At 39.2% G+C, this 20674-nt stretch overlaps 2 protein-coding genes across 3 annotated transcripts; one reads left to right on the top strand and one right to left on the bottom strand.

Moving 5' to 3' along the window:
- Nucleotides 1–340: 340 nt before the first annotated feature.
- Nucleotides 341–10376, bottom strand: LOC136716775 (kelch domain-containing protein 1). 2 transcript variants are annotated; one of them, XM_066694155.1, is made up of 13 exons: nucleotides 10097–10375; nucleotides 9147–9217; nucleotides 8085–8202; nucleotides 7675–7784; nucleotides 6710–6794; nucleotides 6212–6295; nucleotides 5443–5523; nucleotides 5183–5241; nucleotides 4856–4968; nucleotides 4664–4736; nucleotides 4307–4391; nucleotides 2634–2686; nucleotides 341–1648 (listed from the first exon to the last, which is right to left on the bottom strand). In XM_066694155.1, exons 1-13 carry the CDS (start codon nucleotides 10193–10195, stop codon nucleotides 1519–1521), a joined length of 1161 nt encoding a protein of 386 aa, XP_066550252.1. In that variant the 5' UTR covers nucleotides 10196–10375; the 3' UTR covers nucleotides 341–1518. The 2 variants fall into 2 exon arrangements, with proteins under 2 accessions (XP_066550252.1, XP_066550253.1); XM_066694156.1 differs by lacking the exons at nucleotides 4664–4736; nucleotides 4856–4968 and having other exon boundaries at nucleotides 10097–10376.
- Nucleotides 10377–10612: 236 nt separating this feature from the next.
- On the top strand, nucleotides 10613–20607 carry pole2 (polymerase (DNA directed), epsilon 2). Its single transcript, XM_066694151.1, has 19 exons — nucleotides 10613–10740; nucleotides 11089–11189; nucleotides 11567–11642; nucleotides 11893–11970; nucleotides 12243–12336; nucleotides 12521–12595; nucleotides 12947–13030; nucleotides 14449–14505; nucleotides 14884–14932; nucleotides 15421–15493; nucleotides 15818–15990; nucleotides 16878–16967; nucleotides 17213–17267; nucleotides 18389–18448; nucleotides 18952–19029; nucleotides 19118–19226; nucleotides 19459–19635; nucleotides 19905–19972; nucleotides 20399–20607. Exons 1-19 carry the CDS (start codon nucleotides 10673–10675, stop codon nucleotides 20415–20417), a joined length of 1584 nt encoding a protein of 527 aa, XP_066550248.1. The 5' UTR covers nucleotides 10613–10672; the 3' UTR covers nucleotides 20418–20607.
- Nucleotides 20608–20674: the final 67 nt, after the last annotated feature.

Raw genomic sequence — 20674 nt, 5'->3', positions numbered from 1 at the left:
ATAATCAATGAAGTTATAATTTTTCCATATTTCTTATTCCATTTATTTTCCAAATGTATGTTATAATAGCTGAACATGTTCTTGTGAATGTAAATTGTTTTATATACATTGGAATTCAAATGTGTATGCACTAGGCCTATACTGTATACTAAATATAACTGAAGACTTGTGGTATACAGAATGTGTGATTTAAACATGTCGTATCAAAGTATAGCAACTAAATGTATTCAATTTGTAATTAGGATGGGATCTTTATAATAAACCATCATGGAGCAAAAAACATATTTCATCGTGTGTTAAAGAACTATTGAAACTTGACAGCTGAAAACAGAGCTAATAACAGGTTTAAAAGGCATTTATTCCCCAGATTGTACCACTGGCAGCACTGAACCCACATATACATTTAGTAAAAAAAGGAAAGAAACATACAGAAAGTGGTATACTGTAATAGGCTGGAACTGTACAACCAGTGCAGTTAATCACTTGCTGTTCTGAAACTGCAGTGGTTGAAGTACTTGAATCCTTTTAAAGTAAGTGCACTGTTAATGAACTATACACACAGATGCATCCCTCTTGTATTGTAGCATTTAAAATACTTTCCACTGCTGACCTATTAGCAAGGTTTTAAGACTTCATATCCCAATGCTGCTTAGATTATCTCTGATATAATACCAAAGGAAAACAACAGCCTGAAACAATATAAGATCTAATACAATGTAAGACATTCCTGTAATACTTATGAAATTAGACAGTTACAGTATGGGAAGATCAAAGAACTGCATTCAGGAAACACATGTAGGGTTAAATATATAAAGTAATAATCAAAATGCGTTAAAACATTAATTTAAACAAGGTCTGAAATAGCTGGCTGTGGGAGTGGAACCATGAGTCATAGCCAGTTTATCTCCCCACCCAGAGACACCAGGTGAGGAAAGTGGTGTGACCTATTTCTTACAAGCATCTTCAATACAGTTTTCACAGCCTATAAAGATGAGCTGACGTGTTAAGTCTGCTCCCTCCCCTCCCCGCCGTTTGAGATTTTCCGTCATTGATGTTTTGACTTTTAATGTCTGTTATCATGTCTGGATCTCAAAATTGGAACCATGTTGGGTACCGGGGTCTTCATATGCAGACTATTCTGTTTTCTCTGCTGAACCAGAGGTAAAAGGAAAAGTTGGACTCCTCGTACCTGAGTTTCTGTCTTATTTTAAAAAGGAGATCTGTCATTGTTTCTGGAAGTGTAATTTCAACAATACGTTTTTTGTATTTGCCATTAACTCTGAATTAATTACATGAAAATGGCAATGAAAATAAATATTGAGCAATCCTGTCTCATTGGCCACTTGGGGTGTTTTGCTTTCCCACTCCGATTCCTTAGTTCAATTTTTATTACATGGGCCGAAATAGTTATTGCAGTTTTTACATTTGTTGGCTTCCATCAACAAATGAATTCCTGCATATTTATTTTTTTGGGAGACGTCTTTGAGCGTGCATCAACGTGAATGTGGAACTGCTTGTTCAATTCAATTTTCCAGCTGGCGCAAAAAATGAAATCCTTTTTTGTATTGCCCAACCAAGTTTTCGGGGTAACCAAGACAGCTGTTCTTGAAGCATCTTGGCATTTTTCCCAATGCTGTCCGCGCACAACCTGCACAGAGAATATACAGGGAATTCAGAAACTAATGATTTAAACAATTCAGCACTGTAGCAGACTTGCTGAAAACCAGCTAAACCTCATTTGGAACGTGGACAAGATATTTTACACGTCAAACTAACAGATTGCATTTCCATGTGACAGGCTATTACGGGTTTAACAGTAATGAATTCTATAAGTATTAGCCGTCTGTTTCCCATAAAATAAGCTTGTTCCAATGCCTCTGAATCTAGCACTGCCAACTTTGACAACCACAAACGACAGAGTAAAGCATGTGGAGGCAGAGCAGAGGACAGGAGCACTGCTAATGCTTCCAGACCAGAGCTTGATGACTTTCCGTTTTCTTGCATCCATTTCGTATACAAAATCAGATCTGTAGCTGTTATTTTAGTGCATTTGCCCAGTCACAAATGTGCAACATCCTTCTTTTATGAAACCCATGTAAAAATATGTTTTCAAATAGACCAGTGCTCCAAAATAAGTATTTCTATTTTTACACATAGTGTAGTTTATATTTTTTACTTTATCTGATGTACAAATATGCATTGGGTCTCTCTGTATCATGTTGCAACCAACTGAACCTGGCCCATGCAATACCAAGATTACTCTCTGGAGTGAGCCTGGAAAAAAGTGATTTTACTGTTACAGAATTGGTGCACCACTTGTTTCTACCTTCCTCTACAGACAACCAGTAAAGGTGGGAGTTTAAAATTATTCTTTGGACAACAGAGCCCGCTGGCTACAAGGCCTGTGCAAGTGCAATGTTTTACTGCAGAACTCTTATACATTCGCTGCTCAATGACAGTGCAACTCCCCTGTTGCTAACGTGCTCTGGAACCTAACAAGAATGGCCCCCAGGCCCCTCCGAGTATCCATTACTAAGGCTAATCAACAGCCAATTAACAGTCAGCTACCCATAGATTATGCATGTCTCTCCAGACAGGAAATGTGTTCGTAATCATTAAAATTGAATACTTGCCTTAGAAGGGAGTGAGGCTGTGTTTGGAAGACAAGAACATCATTGCAGTGACCCTGGTGAATAAAAGTAAAGCTGTAAAACTACCGCCCCATACAGGATAGTATATGAATCAGATGACTGCCCCCTGCTGGAAAGAAACATGCACACCTTCTCCATTTCATAGAACCATTTTCGAAAGTGCTTTATTTGTATTATGTTTTATCTATAGGTACGTAACACATTGGTTGAAGGGTTGTTTTGAATGATTTGAATGACTGTTGTGAGGTACTTGTGCACAATATGAACAGTTAAGTCTCTTTAAGTCAAATGGTCAATATACACTCACCTAAAGGATTATTAGGAACACCATACTAATACTGTGTTTGACCCCCTTTCGCCTTCAGAACTGCCTTAATTCTACGTGGCATTGATTCAACAAGGTGCTGAAAGCATTCTTTAGAAATGTTGGCCCATATTGATAGGATAGCATCTTGCAGTTGATGGAGATTTCTGGGATGCACATCCAGGGCACGAAGCTCCCGTTCCACCACATCCCAAAGATGCTCTATTGGGTTGAGATCTGGTGACTGTGGGGGCCAGTTTAGTACAGTGAACTCATTGTCATGTTCAAGAAACCAATTTGAAATGATTCGACCTTTGTGACATGGTGCATTATCCTGCTGGAAGTAGCCATCAGAGGATGGGTACATGGTGGTCATAAAGGGATGGACATGGTCAGAAACAATGCTCAGGTAGGCCGTGGCATTTAAACGATGCCCAATTGGCACTAAGGGGCCTAAAGTGTGCCAAGAAAACATCCCCTACACCATTACACCACCACCACCAGCCTGCACAGTGGTAACAAGGCATGATGGATCCATGTTCTCATTCTGTTTACGCCAAATTCTGACTCTACCATCTGAATGTCTCAACAGAAATCGAGACTCATCAGACCAGGCAACATGTTTCCAGTCTTCAACTGTCCAATTTTGGTGAGCTTGTGCAAATTGTAGCCTCTTTTTCCTATTTGTAGTGGAGATGAGTGTTACCCGGTGGGGTCTTCTGCTGTTGTAGCCCATCCGCCTCAAGGTTGTACGTGTTGTGGCTTCACAAATGCTTTGCTGCATACCTCGGTTGTAACGAGTGGTTATTTCAGTCAAAGTTGCTCTTCTATCAGCTTGAATCAGTCGGCCCATTCTCCTCTGACCTCTAGCATCAACAAGGCATTTTCGCCCACAGGACTGCCGCATACTGGATGTTATTCCCTTTTCACACCATTCTTTGTAAACCCTAGAAATGGTTGTGCGTGAAAATCCCAGTAATTTAGCAGATTGTGAAATACTCAGACCTGCCCGTCTGGCACCAACAACCATGCCACACTCAAAATTGCTTAAATCACCTTTCTTTCCCATTCAGACATTCAGTTTGGAGTTCAGGAGATTGTCTTGACCAGGACCACCCCCCTAAATGCATTGAAGCAACTGCCATGTGATTGGTTGGTTAGATAATTGCATTAATGAGAAATTGAACAGGTGTTCCTAATAATCCTTTAGGTGAGTGTAGATGAAAAGTGGTGTGAGAATACATCAGTTGATCTGGATGTGTATTTTCATAACTAATGGTTTAGATTCAAAACAAAAACCCTGATGTTACTAATCTTTTGCTATCAAGGGTGGGTTTATACTGTTACTCACTGTGTCTACTGAGAGCAGGTCATGCCGGCTTCCCCCAAAAACTATGACTTCCGATTCCTTTCCTAGGCAGGCAGTGTGCCACAACCTGAGGGAAAAACACTGGAATGATGGGAATTTGGCAAAACTGAAGGACAATGTCAAGGTAGGCTACAAACAGTTGTGACTTATAGTTAGTCCACACTTTTACAATCCTTGCATATAGGTGGTCTATTTGAAATTGTAACTAAAGCTGTATCCAAGAAGGAAAATGAAATACAGAATTACAATGATAACAAATACAGAAACACCCAGCCTGGAAGTAAAATACATTATTTTGACCTGCAGTTTTCACTCTGTATTCAATTTAAAGTCTTGTACCTGGGGTTATTCTTATTAAGGTGCTCCAGTTCCTTCCATTGTTTGTTGTGGACGCTGAGTGACCAGCAATCACCTTGAAAGCATATTTGCATGAGTGAAATACAAATGCTTTTAGGTTTTGAAATTCACACGTTGTTCGGCTAGAAGGGCAAAGTGGTTTCTGTCGCTACGTTAGGATGAAGTGTTACTTACTCAGAGGCTCACAGTTTGCACTCAGCCCACCAAATAAAAACAACACACCATCAGCCACCGCCGTGAGAGTGTGCCAGGAGCGGCCGCCTGGTGCTTTGGCAGACTTGGGAATTCTAAAAATACAACTGCATCAGAAATGTTCGAAATGCAAAAACGTGACCTCCCCCCACCATCTCAACAGTTCTGTGTGCTATATCAAGTTCTCCGGCGCATCATCATGTGATTTGTAAATGTAGCATGTGAAAAATCTTTTGATTCAACTACAATTATCCTTATTTGCCTTTTTTTTTTATTGCCTGTGGCAAACCCCTGACCACAGTGACTTACACTTCTGACCACTTCCACAATTCCAGATCCAGACAGTACACATCATTAGTCCTGGTGCCCTGAAACAATATAACGCCATGACATCAATATCATCCTATAACCGGTTTCCAAGATTAGAAAATCATTCAATTTCTTGGGAACTGTGGAGTATACAATCCTTCATCTGGTGGTATACATTACAACCATTTACACATGAGTTTCATGCAGCTAATCTGATACCGTATCACAAAAGGAATCAACCCTAAAAGAGCATCACTTACCCCGACTCGACCACCGCAAACATATCCTTTGCTACCCAGAGTGGCACAGGCGTGGGCAGCCCTGGGAGCCGGGGGGGAACCCTACCAAGAGAAAAAGAGCTGATCCACCCTTGTGTTAAACTGGTCTTAACCAAACCCTGAATCTGAAGTTCACAGCAAAGTCTACAAGAATCTTAGTCTATAAAATCAATGAAATTCGCTAATGTTCTGGAACACCACAGGCCTTTGTCATAAGGATTTAATGAGAATTTGTCGGGCGCTTTCATCCAGTGTGATGTACGGAGCCTAGAGGCTGAAATATGCATTGACCTTTGCTGCTGCAGGGTCATGGACATGAGATCTCATTATTTTGTCTCCTCCAAAGCCCAGGCTGTCCATCTGTGAGTCTGTGGCAGAGCGGAGACTGACTGCAGACTCCACCCATTGTCTCCTCTATTTCAATCTCCCTTCAATCCTTTTACATTGAGAATTACTTGTTTAACCCTCCTCTTCTGCAGCTGTTTAACTGTGCACTTATATATTCCATTAGAGGTCTTCTAAAAAAAATCCTACTGAATATAATTGAATTCACTTGGGTTTATATTTCTAACAAATGACGCATAACAGCAAAGTATTCTTTAACTCCCAAAATAAGAAAACAGAAATACAGCAAACCTACCAGGCTCTTCTTATACCTACACTCGACTCAAGGGAAGATCATTTAACAATGCAATCTTGTATGCTTAACAAAAAAACACAGCATACAAATAAACAAGATTAATTTTCTCACGGTTGTGTCTGGTTCATTCCAGGTTACTGTACTTGGGTCAAACACATGTACTTCGTTGTTCCAGCCCAGAAATACGTCCCCCACCTAAATGAAAGATGAAATGAGTATTGTAGTGCATACTATTAAACACTATGAATACAAAGAACACAATTGTTTGATTCTAAAAGATTAATTACAGCAGCATTCATTTTGTTTTTGGGAGGGGGGAGGAATGGTGGTTTGAGAAATTATATTATATTCCACCTTAATTTTTTAATTTTCTGTGTTCCATGACTGAAATACCCCAATGATTTTATCTGACTGCATGAAATGTCTGAATGGTAATAACTGAGCTCCAGACAGTTTTGGGTCACAGTGTAAAAGCACTAGTGCTGTTGAAACGCCGAAGAGCTCGATTGAATGTAGTACAGCACATCCTTTTTAACTTAAACATAGACTTGAATACATTCACATAAAAGGCAAAAAGTACAAATACACTGTGTTCAGACATGGTTTTACCCAAGAAGCTTCATCTACAGTGAAGATGGAGGAGTCATTCAGGTCACCAAGTTCTTTATAGCCGTAGCCACCAAAGTAGATAATCCTACAGAAAAATGGAAAGGTGGAAATTCTCTCTCAGTGAAACGCAAGACAATGTGTATGCATTTCTGTATGTGGTTAGTTTTAACCGATTTGGGAGTACAGCTTTCAAGCTCACGTTCATCTGCAGAACAGTTCCATTTTATTTGCTATGCAGATCCGGTTCTCTTTTTGTGTTTTTCTTTTCTTTTCTAAGTGTTCCCCTATCTATTATTCATGTTCCCCCAGCTTCCTTTAAAGTCTGGATAGGGAAGGTGCACTTGTAAGTCAGCTCTAAATTGTTTCCCAAGTGGCTGTAATAACCTGAGTTTCTTAATTTCATACATTGGGTTTGTTATTGTTGTGTGCTAGTTTGCAGAGTGGGTTAGCAATTCCCCAAGCTTGGCCCTGGGGATACGGAGAGAGAGAGCACATGAATAATTAACATGGCTTTCAGAGGCTTTAAACTTGAAGGATTCTTTAAATAAATAAATAAATAAATAAATAAATCAGGACATTGGAGAATAGAAATAACTATGCAGGTGAGACCAAGTACATATTATTCCAGATATCAGCCTTTAAGTGAGAAGAACAGTGTGCAAATTCAAAATAATCTTGTAGTGACTGTTCACCATGCATTTAAATAAGAAACATATATGTATTTTGCCTGCATTCCTGTAACAAACACATAAAGTTTTTTTTTTTTTTTGCAATACGTGACATGAAATTGAATATCACTTTTGCCATGCAAGGCATGCTGTTGTATTGGGTTGATTTTCATGTATGGCTAAAGACCAGTCATCGACATTTAAGAAACAATGGGAGAGAATAAAATGTGTTTCCCAGTTTTAGTGGGCCAGTCATTATGATTGGGCCCTTTTGTTGCTTTGAACTGTTTTATGTACCTGTCATTATAGACCCAGCAGGACAGTTTATCTCTTGGTGTTGGTGGGCTACCTTTGCTGTTAATTTTCTTCCAGGTGTATGTTCCATTTCGGAGGTTAACACAGTAAATCTACGAATACAGGAAATAACATCTGTTTCAACATCTGCTCTGAATAAGGGTGTCTGCCAAGAAATAACTAATAATAAGAACATAGCACACAACAGTTAATAGTGACCAAAACTGAATTCCTTCCCCTATTTGACATAAAGACAGAACATAGCAGAGGAAACAGACCCAATAGATTAGGACTGTATCACATTAGCGTATCCCAATCCTGACTGTTCAAGCCTGTATCTTGGGCTGATTAATTTAAAGGCATATTTAACTCAACTTTAGGTCATTTTCAATTGTTTTAAATAAATGTTGTACCTTATCAGTATATCCATTGTCATCAAACCCTCCAAAGATGTACATTTCTCCATTCACACAGCAACCACAGGTCCCTGACATGGGGGGAGGAATGTCTCCTTCTGCCAAATGCATATCCCTAAGGATTCAAAAACACATCTTTGCACTATACTTCTACCATGTAAATGCAGAATAATTGGGTAAGGTAAGAACAATAAATGCTCAAACACACCCAGCCAGTTCTTTCCAATATTTGCCTCATGTAAAATCAATACCTCCTTAATTTGTTTGTATGTATTTTTTAATTGATAAAAACTAGCAGAAAAAACAATGCCAAAAGGAAAACAAGTAAAACTAAATTATTCATATAACAGTAAATAAGGCCACATAAATACCAGTCAACAATGACAATGATTTCATAATCTCTTTAGCATTTCAATGAGAAAAAAAATATGATGGGTAAAATAGGGAAAGAAAGGTTATTAAATTGAAATGGACACTTCTGTAAAATTTTCTTGCATAAGTGATGACAATTTTAAATTGAACAGACAGGAATCACTAAAATCATTTTACACAAATAAGCACTGTCTGATTCTCCAAGCCAGGGGTCTCCAACTCAATTCTTAGAGGCCTGCATCGTGTCCTTGCTTTTGTTCCAACCAAGCTCCCAGGCTAATTAGCTGATTAACGGGCTGGAATTAATCTTTCTATCCAGGCAGCAAATGGCATTTAGTGTAAAGTACATAAAGAATCTTTTAAGACATCGATCGTTAAAGATCTTAAATGATGTTCTTTGTCTATAATTGAGAAAATAACTAGGTTAATCAAGTAAGTAATTGAGAGCTCTAGTTGGAACAAAAATCAGAAGTCACCGAGGCCCTCCAGGAACTGAGTTTGGAAACCTATTTGAGTCACAATGGCTTTTTCATGTTTTGTATTCTTAACAGACATGTCCCCACAATGGTTTGAAGCAATAATTAGAATCTGTTTCCTTCATACCCATTTACAGTTAGTTTACAGCATACTATGCATGCAAGAGATCATTTAATAAAATGTACACACACATTACAGTTTTCCTCTTACCATACGCCACTATCCATATCGTACAACCACATTTCAGTACTGGGAAGATAAACTTCATTGTCATCAATTGACTGCAGAAGACAAACAGAACTATATATTATTATACTATATACTATTTGCAACCATATTTTTAAGTATAGTGTATTATTCAGAAACATTACAAATAAAAAATAAAGTATTCTGTGAGGCTGGAAGAGTGGCAATAAATAAATCAAGTTGGTCCTGTTCATAAAACATTGAGTCATTTCTATCTCTTTTTTTTTCTTCAATATCTATATTTATAATATTGCTCAATGCTAACCATATCTTACATTTGCAGCTGATTGTTATACAAAGCATAGAAAACATGCTTTCTGACTCCTCATAACAATAGAGTGGGTTATGAAGTACAGTGTGTCACATGGATGATGAAGTGTAGTATTAGACACCGTGGTTTTCATTGTATCGCCTAATCTGAGAAAATCAATTACTTAATTGATCAAGATTTACAAAAAAATAAAAATGTGGTGTTTTCGAGTGCCAGAAGAGTTTACACATTTCTGTATTAATCAACTGTCATCGTTTTCACACAGCCAAACTCCTCCAAAAGCTCATCCGTTTCCAATAATGTTTAAAGTAATCCGAGGATTATACATAATCAGAATCCATCATCTAATGCCTGATCATTATAACAGCTGTGTGTACAATTGTTGCACACCCTCTGACGTCACACAAAACGTCGGACAATTCCGTCTCATACTCGGTAACTTTCGATATTCTTTATTAATTGCTAATCGACGACCGTGTTACAGTTACATTTTAAAAAAAATATGCCCGTACATGTAATGCTTACTTTCTTTTTAAAGGGTCTGTTAGTATTATTTATGTTTTTAACTTCTATGCTAGTCTTTGTTAACAGATTGTGTCCCGTTCCGTGGGAGAAATCAGTTATATTTATTGTCTAAGCTTACCAAATATCCCCCCCACACATACAGATGATTGCCATCCACTACTGCCGTGTGACCACTTCGCTTTTGGGCCACAACTCTTAAGATCTGCGTATCGGCCATCAAAGCCACTTCAAGATAAGCTTCAACTAACCTGCCCAATTATAGGGTCCTACTAATAACAATACGGCAAGCGCAGAAGTTTAAAAAAGTCGACGTTTTTCATTCAGTGACCAATAGTGTTAGGATTAGTAAAATACTCATCACATCACACAATTAGCTCCATATCGCGTTTTTATACCAAGCCAATTACAAAATAACGCCACAATTCATCCCTATACATGTTTTGTAACTTTTAATATTTGCTACGCTACCGTAACACTGAGATACAGGTCGCGTTTTTTGTGGGGCAGATCTGCGCAGGTGTGGAGAATTCCACCGATCCCATTGGCGGAGCCGCGAAGATTTGCGCAGAACTGCGGACATCTGCACAACAAGAGTGCGACCACAAACCTGGTGAGCTTTAGGACCGCAGCGGGATGGGTAGCACGGAGAAGTCGCTTGGGGCGGAAGTGCGGAATTTAGCGCGAACTGTTCAACATGGCCAGCAGCAAAGTTAAGACCAAGATTTCTACAGGTTTCAAAATGCGAGGGCTCATCCTTCGTCCGTAAGTATATCCCGTTAATATCTGCCAAAAAAGAGGATATATTTGTATTGCAATCACAAAACAACTCATTATTTATTTGCAGGATTAGATAGGGTTCTGTTGCAGCCTGATAATGGATGAGGATAGCGCTACAAAGTACAATATATGAGTATCTTATTTTCTCCGCGTTTTGATCACATTTGTTTAATGACATGGCTGCTATAAAGTGCAAGAGTCTTCATGTTAGTGATGCAGACAGTTGGACATTCAGAGACAGTGCAGGGGTCTTTGGTGATCAGTATGAGTGCCACATGGAAGGTGTTGATGAAGCTCGGTGTCATATTGGATCTTGTGTTGTGATGTGAATAGAGAGGCCAGCAAATTCCTGGTTGAGGCTTTGGAGTCTGTCAGTGAGCTGGAGCTGGACGATGTCATTGAGCGCCTCTTGGATGCGGTGGAGAAGCAGCCCTGTAAGTTGTATAAGCAATTCAAATCATGTATTGTGTCGTGCACTCATATTAACTTGCAATACAGGTTATTTCTGTCATTCACTTGTACGTCAAACTGTTAAAGCTTGTGGTGTGGATTAGTACATTTCTTTTTATATTATTGTGTTGCAGTATGGTCAGAATCTATGATCTGTAATATAAGCTACAGCATTTATGACCAACTGTATTGTAGAAAGGGAGGAATGTCATTGAGCCTGGTTTAAAGATCCACATTAAAACCATATCACTGTATTCATTATTATTAATAGGCCAACAAAATCCCTGATGCTGCACATAGATTCCCTAGCACCTTTAGATATTCCAGTTAACGATCTGTTGTATTTTGTCACCCACACCAGTGTCCTCTAACATGATTGAGCTGCCCATGGTGGAAATCGCAGTCCAGGAATGCAGTCAGTCGTGTGACGAAACCATGTGAGTAAATATGTTCTCATGAAGAAGTCTTCATTAGTGAATATTCCTGTTTTCTGCTCGAGCCCTTATCAAAAGCCAGCGCAATATTCCCTTGAGGCTGAGACCACTGTCATTCCAGCGATGTTTATAATGTAGTTGATTCTGCCTCATTTGTCATTTGACAAATAAAGTGGGGATGGTGTTAGAAATAATAAAAGTATGCATTTGATTTGCTACATTTCTCACTCGAATGGTCTTCATTTCGTTCCAGAGACCACGTATTTAACATTATCGGAGCTTTTGATGTCCCTCGGTACATCTACAGCTCGGAGAGGAAGAAATTTGTGCCGTAAGTACTGTTAATGGGTCCTTGGGGGAAACTTAAAGTTCACAAGTAAATCATTTTTCACCTGCATGTCTGTGATTAAGTTTTCAGCAATATCTCACTTTCATGATGGTTTTATAAAACTAGCAAAGCATCAAAATAGTGATAAAGTAACTAAATTAAATGCTACCACAGTATCGATACTATCTATTCGTTGTACATGTTTGCACTTCAGGTCATACTTTATGATAGATATGTGAGGCTCAATTATACATTCTTTTTTGTTTTCCTTTCAGCCTGGCCATGACCAGTCACCCTGCCCCCAGTCTGTGTGGCAGTGCCAGGGACAAGGCAGAGCTCTTCAGAGAGCGCTATACCATCCTGCAGCAGGTCAGGGCAGCTTTCCAGCAATTATCTAAAATTGTCCTTGTATTTCTAACATCTAAGAAGCTGGAATGGGGGGGAAGTAAAAACATACAAATATGTATTTTATTAATTTACAATATATACTATTGATTAAATATACTGTTACACGCTCTTGTTTTGAGTGATCTCTCCCCCCCTGCGTCTGTAGCGGACACATAGACACGAGCTGTTCACTCCTCCTGTCATCGGATCAGCCCCCGAGGAAGGCAGAAACAAATTCCAGGTGAGCACCCTGGGATTAAAGTCACTCCACTGGAACTGATTTGAATCACCCTTGCCAAAATAAATACTTAAAATAAAATGTGATTTAGAAAAATATGATCTGAATAGCTGTGTAACCCTTCTTTTCCCTTGCTATTGCACAGTCAGGTCACCCTCCTTTTAGAAACCCAGAATTAGCTCACAGGTGGTTAAAAACTTAAGAACAAAAGCTATAATTAAACACATAATTGAAGTGTTTCTGTGTCTAGTTTGCCTTTACTTCTTTATTTCTATATTTAGAGGTAGTGTTCGGCTTTTACTAGCAGTTGTGTGAGATGGGCTTTGACTCATGTTATGCTGGTGCCTGTTTTAGCTGAAGACTGTGGATGCTCTTCTGGGAAGCACTGCCAAGCTGGGGGATGTTATTGTCCTGGGAATGGTCACACAGCTGAAAGAGGTAAGCCATGGCAGGTCGCTCTCGTAATCCAGTTTAGCTGCATGTTTCTAATATCAGACAGGCAGACTTCAAACCCACTTCATAACCAGAAAAGTGTTGCTGGAGACTGCAATAGTTTCATGTGATTACATCTGAAATCAAATTATATATTTTTTTATGTAAATTGAGCACTAAAAAATCTTTTTTTTTTTATAGAAAGATAAAACTTTGAGATATGACCTTTAAACTTTATGGTAAAGGTATGAACAACTTTTTTGTAAAATAAAAAATAACAAAAACGTAAACATACATTCACATAGATTCTCTAACAGTATAATGATTTAACCAGCAACTCAACGTCACTGAGAATGTACAAAGAAGCGTGGAACATGAATTGCTCTACTTTGGATCTAATATCTGTATCTTAGAATTATTAAAAAAAAAAAATATATATATATATATATATATATAATACAGTGAGGGAAAAAATAATCTGATCCCCTGCTGATTTTGTACGTTTGCCCACTGACAAAGAAATGCTCAGTCTATCATTTTAATGGTAGGTGTATTTTAACAGTGAGGGACAGAATAACAACAAAAAATCCAGAAAAACGCATTTCAAAAAAAGTTATAAATTGATTTGCATGTTAATGAGGGAAATGTGACTGTGACTGGGTCAGAGCATCTCCAAAACTGCAGCTCTTGTGGGGTGTTCCCGGTCTGCAGTGGTCAGTACCTATCAAAAGTGGTCCAAGGAAGGAAAAGCGGTGACAGGGTCATGGGCGGCCAAGGCTCATTGATGCACGTGGGGTAGCGAAGACTGGTCAGTGTGGTCCGATTCAACAGACGAGCTACTGTAGCTCAGATTGTTGAAAAAGTGAATGCTGGTTCTGATAGAAAGGTGTCAGAACACACAGTGCATCGTAGTTTGTTGCGTATGGGGCTGCGTAGCCGCAGACCAGTCAGGGTGCCCATGCTGACCCCTGTCCACTGCCGAAAGTGCCTACAATGGGCACATGAGCATCAGAACTGGACCACAGGGAAATGGAAGAAGGTGGCCTGGTCTGATGAATCACGAGTTCAAGGTGTTGACTTGGCCTCCAAATTCCCCAGATCTCAATCCAATCGAGCATCTGTGGGATGTGCTGGACAAACAAGTCCGATCCATGGAGGCCCCACCTCGCAACTTACAGGACTTAAAGGATCTGCTGCTAACGTCTTGGTGCCAGATACCACAGCACACCTTCAGAGGTCTAGTGGAGTCCATGCCTCGACAGGTCAGGGATGTTTTGGTGGCAAAAGGGGGACCTACACAATATTAGGCAGGTGGTCATAATGTTATGGCTGATCGGTGTATATATATAATTTGTGCGTGTGTGTGTGTATCTGTCCATATATATTTTAATGTGTATTGATTTAGGTATTTGTTTATTTTCTAGGGGAAATTCTATTTGGAAGATCCTAGTGGCACCGTGCAGCTGAATCTCAGCAAAGCTATATCCTTCACCATCATTATTCTTTAATAAGCTGACAGAATGTGGAATGTGCTAATTCAATCACTCACTCTTGCAACATATTTAATTAACCTGCTTAATAACCTGCTGGCATTGTCATTCTGCACGCTTGTGAAAGCTGCTGGAGAGGGGGAACAGGAAACTGCAGGAATCAATCTATCCCACCCAGCAGCTGCAGCACTGCCTTCCCACTGTTATAATACATTTTGAACTAGCCTCTCACGCAGGAATATGTATGTCACATAAAACGAAATAGTGGTACAGTCTTCATTTCTCAATTTATTTGTTGTCTTCAGCTTTATGCTACTGTGGTGAATTCTCAGGGGATTACAGTAATGAATTCCTTAACCTCATGTATACCAGTTCCACAGTGGGCTGTACACTGAGGCGTGTTTCGTTTTGGCAGAAGGTAAAGTGGGATATTTATGTATTTGGCTTGTGTTGTGAAATGGAAGCATGTGGAAAAGTTCAAATTGTCTATTAGTCTTCTTCCTGCACTCTGGTGATCTCTATAGTACGCTTCGAAGAGGATGTCTGCGGTATGCTCTAGCACTGTGAAGAACCCATGTTGACCGTTTTAGGCCATGATGAGTTTAAAACTGTGCTGTCTTCGCTATTCATGACCTAATGAAGAAAATGCATGAACCTTATTCTCATTAGTTCACCATGAAGCTGTTCTTCCCCCATCATATAGTGTACAACATGTATATCTCTGCCTTTACAATCAATTCTTTCAACCAAGTGAAAGGTTAAAGCCAAGCATGACTTTCACATCTGCTCAGAGAGAAGAATGCCATTTGTCTTTTATAGTAAATCAAGCCACTGACATTGTCCTTCTAGATTGAAATCGAAGCAGCTGTTGTTGTGTAGGACTGACAATCCTGTTTCCTGTTACAGGGTGGTACGAGGACACTGTGTTTCATGTCAACGCCTTTGGGTTTCCACCTACTGAGCCATCGAGCACAACAAGGTAATAAGAGCGCAGCTGTGTTGGTGTACACCCCTGGCTGAAACACAATGGCGTGTTCTTTGTGGAGATAGGTCAATTGTGTTAGCAATGTGGTACTGATGAAAACATTACCCATCAAGTGCTCGTGCAGAACATTCAGCTCAATCTGCATTAAAGAGGGAGAGTGCTGTTATGGAATTGCTTTCCTAAAAACAAGATTTTTTTTTTAGGCATAAGAAATAATATTTTAAAGATGTTATTTCAAGTATTAGCCTTATTCAAAGACAAAAACAAAACGAAAAAGATCAAGTTTCTGTTATTTAAACTGTTTGCTTTTGATTGCAGGGCCTATTATGGGGATATTAATTTCTTTGGTGGACCTTCTTCCACATCAGTAAAATCCTCTGCTAAGCTGAAGCATCTGGAGGAGGAGAACGAGGATGCCATGTTTGTGTTTGTCTCCGACGTCTGGCTGGATAGTGTGGAAGTGATGGAGAAGATTCACACCATGTTCTCAGGTAGCTCAGTGTTATAGAGGAAAGTAGGGCCTCTGTGTTTGGAAGCTGAGGAGTGACATCTGGTGGTTTAGAAATAGCACTGTGTTAAGGCTGTTGTGTTAAAGCTCTAGTCTACAAACCAGTGTTTCCTGCACTGCTATTCTGGAGCGGTGGTACGCCACTGTTGAATTTACACCGCCACTGCAAAACAAATGTTATATTTAGTAGCGAGCGTGCAGTCTGAGTTTAACTCGGTGTTATCATCGCCATTTCCTTTACAATCGTGTGTGGTTGCTAGGCAGTCCAAGTTCAATGTGCAGTGCTCACAACCCTGCTAACACACAACGTTGCAACAAAGTGGAAGCAACGTAAATTACGTTATATTATGTAGTATATCGGTGTTGTGGCAACATTGTGTGTTAGCAGGGAAGCCGCCCTGCCCTCCTACTACTAGGAAATGCCTGAACATTACATTAGCTTCCTTGTGGCAATGTTTTCCAGTCATAACAGCGAAATACAAAATGTATTTGACTATCTATCTAATGTATACAATCTACTTTACTGGGGGACATGCCCCCGGACCCCCCTAGAACAAGTGGTGCCTCCGCTGCAAACACAGAATCCTGTAGGAAATACTGCTGCAAACCACTCAAATTTACACAGCTTTAAACCAAATATAATTATTTATATCACCACATAAAAAAGAAAAAATGTTGGCTGTTATATTTTTAAATGTTAAATCTTCCGCATTGTTTACTTGTTCCTGCATAATTTCCTGGTTGTCTGCTGAGCACTGCTTATTCTGTGGCAAATGGGAAATGTGTCACTTGTCACCCTGCCCACCATTTTTAATTAAGTACAAATATGCAGTGAATTTGTTCTCTGTTGTCGCCCGCCCTGTCCTGTAGGTTACTCAGCCATGCCTCCAACCTGCTTCATTTTCTGTGGGAACTTCTCTTCTGCGCCTTATGGCAGAAACCAAATCAAATCCCTTAAAGGTGAGTTCAGAATGAAAGTCATACATGACCTGTAATTGCAGTAGTGATACTCCGTGCTGTTTCTTTTCTATTTTCTCCACGAGGAATCAGAAAATGATCAGATTGATCTGTTGTGTTTCATTTCATATTATAATATTAACTTTCAAATGATCTTTTCAAGAGTTTTGTGAATTGCTTCAACTGTGCTGTGTTACAAAACATGCATGGTGAGCCTTAATAGCATTAAAGTACTATTTCATTTTCAGAGTCGCTGAAGGCCCTAGCAGATGTTATCTGTGAATACCCCAACATCCATAAAAGGTCAGGTTTCTCCCAACACTGCCATGCAGTAGAACGCCGTGGTATTACATACATTTAGCAGAAAGCCGAATTATCTTATTGTTCCGCTGAGATCAGTTGGAAAATATGGAAGGTTATGGTGGAGTACCTGATGTTTATTTTAGATATACATGTGTCTTTCTAATAGGTTTGTTAGTTACCGTAATAGAGACAGTGGTCTGAACCTGGGTTCTTTGTCCTCCTGAAGGAGCCTTTCTTGTTAGTGCCAGCAATGAGAGCTGATATTGACACTCCTTTATTAAAGGCCACAGTGTAGAGTGGCGTGCTTGACTCTTCCTGGCCTGGTGTGTGGGAGGAATGGAGGCCAGGCCCAACTTTGATTGCCTCAGGGTGTTTACTCTTGGAAAGGGCAAAGAAAGTCTTGTTGGAGAGAAAATAAAAATATCCATCGATTTAATCATGCAAGAACAAAATGTCCTGTTGAGCAAGAATTAGCCATTATTTCCTGATGCTATGTATAGAATTGTGAACTGAAGAACGTTATTGGCGGCAGTTTCACACTTCTCACATAAAAATTGACAGTTTCCCTATTTTAGGCTAGCACCATATTTTTAGTTTTAGTTTGTTTTCCCAGCATGATCTCTTCGATTATTATCATAGTGCTTTGGACTCCCATTGTTTCTAATTATGTTGTGCAGAACTTTATCAAATGCTGAAACTCCAAATCTATCCTGTCACATGCCTTTACATTATCTATGGCTGCGGTCGCATGCTGAAAACTACATTTTAAATGTGGTGAGAAATGATCTACCTCCTCTGAAACCATGCTGGAATTACATTGAGCTCTCACAAACAAGTTCAGACAGCATGAAGAATTGAAGGAGGTGTTTTTAAGATTGGCTTTACATTCTCTGGTTCATTATTACTGTGATTGCAGCATCTATTGTGCTCTTACAAACTGGGAGCATGTTGCAATAGCACTGTCAAAAATATTGCAAGATCAGATTTTGCAATTCACACTCCTAGGAGGCAGTTCAAAGTAAGAACTTACTTTTCACAGACTCACAAAGTCCTACTTAAAGTAAACGGAAATCTTTAATTATTTATTGTTAAGCTCTAACCCTGTCATTTTGAATTTACAGCAGTCGCTTTGTGTTTGTCCCTGGCCCTGAAGACCCTGGCCCCAGTACCATTTTACCCAGGTGAGCTCACAGAACAAAGGTCGGGTTCTTGTTAAGGGTTCTTGTTAACAACATTGATCTCCCCTCTGCACTGCCTACACAACTCCATGGAGTGGGGATGTTTTTTTTATCCTTTATTTGCAGCTTTAAATTGCTCTGTATTCCCTATTCCTCTGACATTTTAGCACCTTTATTAGACATGTTTGCTATTGCTTCAGGTGAAAACTAATAAAAAAGCAACACATAATTTGAAGTGGTAGAGATGCGATTTAGGGGAATAGTGCAGAGACCATCCCTCGAGTGATGTTTTTCCCATGCAAGATTATTATTTGTTTTCATTTTTTGCTGAAATTGTAAATGCAGCAATCAGAGGAAGTGATTTGATGTCATGCAACATTGACTTCATAATCAGAGGATGAGAAGAGAAAGGTGTTGGTGCTGGGCAGGCTATTAACTCAACAGCAGCACTGTATTGCAGAAGGTGGAAATACACCGCTAATGTAAATGTACCTTTCTCTTAACAGGCCCCCACTTGCCGAGCACATCACAGAGGAATTCAGACAGAAAGTGCCTTTTTCAGTGTTTACTACAAATCCATGCAGGTACTAAAAAAACAACACATTTTTTTAAATGTTTTCTTTAATTTGAAATATCAGAAATTCTACTTTCTTTTTTATCCTTTTAAATCAGAATCCAGTACTGCACTCAGGAGATTGTCGTGTTCCGTGAGGACCTGGTGAACAAGATGTGCAGGAACTGTGTGAGATTTCCCAGCAGCAATTTAGATATTCCAAATCATGTGAGTCACTGTAATTCACTGTAGTCCATGACCGAAGGAGAGTTAACACACAAGAGTTATTATTTTTTTAATGGGATGTGAATATGTACCATTAGTGTTCGGGGACCACAAACTTCTCGGCACCGCTAGATTGTGTATCGTCTCCACCGATCAGATAGAATGTCTGCCATTTAGGTAGTGTATCTGTTTTTCTTATTTTTTTTTCTTTCCCTCTGCTCTTTGATCTCCCTAGTTTGTGAAGACTGTCCTTTCACAAGGTCACCTGACTCCCCTGCCACTCTACGTCAGCCCTGTGTACTGGGCATATGATTATTCCCTGAGGATATACCCAGTGCCTGATGTCATTGTGTTTGCAGACAAATGTGATCCTTTCAACATCGCCAACACTGACTGCATGTGCATTAACCCGGTAACGTACTCTGAGGATTCGTACATTCCTCAGGGTTTCACTGTAGCCTAGTTTTGCCACGGTTTTGTGCCAGACTGTGATTTGCATTATTTATATACATATTTTAAGTGCATACTTTAGACTCTGATCTTATTGAGTGTGTATGACATGAGTCTTGTTTATGAAAGCAGTGTCCATATTTGGACAGAGTTCAAAACATTTCTCAAAAGTGAATCAATATCTGAGGCATCATATCATGGAATCACATTGTGATTGTATCTTCTCTCTAGGGTTCTTTCCCAAGAAGTGGCTTTACTTTTAAAGTCTACTACCCCTCAAACAGGACAGTAGAGGACAGGTAAGTGGAATATCCATGCACAGTTACATCCTGGTACTGTCTTGTACGTCCTGGTACATTCTCTTGTACAGTTTGGGAACATTTAAAAATAGTCTGGATAGGATCCTTGGATCACTTGGATATTAATGAACACCAAACGAGCATGATGGGTCAAATGGCCCCCTCTCATTTGTAAACTTTCTTATGTTCTTCTAACTGAAGTATTTTTTATTCGCAAATGTACATGTATCCAGTCAGTGATTTACTAAACTGAAATGATAAACATTACCTTGAGCTAGAATAATTTGGTAGGTGTTTATGTATTTTCCTTATATGTTAATACACACATTTAATTACAAGATTAATTACAACACCACCAACATTTGCACAATTTTGTAGTTACTTTGTAAACTAATCATTTAGATTCTATTCTCTATTTTTCTGCAGCAAACTCCAGGGTCTCTAAAGGAGGGCTTCCTGTCAGATTCCCTTTGGATTGTCTGCTGTGGATCAAGCACTATTAATGTATTATAAATGTACAGTTATTTTTGTATATAAATGTATTGAACATTTACAGTGAATCGCTTGTATTACAATTTTATTGTTTTTTATGTGAAATTGTTTTGTGTTATGAACAGAATAAAATGTAAAATGTATGCAGCTGTTCTCCAAGGTTTAAAAAAAATCTATTGATATACATTTGTGGGGGTGAAAAGATTTCAA

This window comes from Amia ocellicauda, chromosome 21 (assembly GCF_036373705.1).
Source record: "Amia ocellicauda isolate fAmiCal2 chromosome 21, fAmiCal2.hap1, whole genome shotgun sequence".
Taxonomy (NCBI): Eukaryota; Metazoa; Chordata; class Actinopteri; order Amiiformes; family Amiidae; genus Amia; species Amia ocellicauda.
Note: the sequence above shows the minus strand (reverse complement) of the source record. Positions and strands in the feature narration are given on the sequence as shown.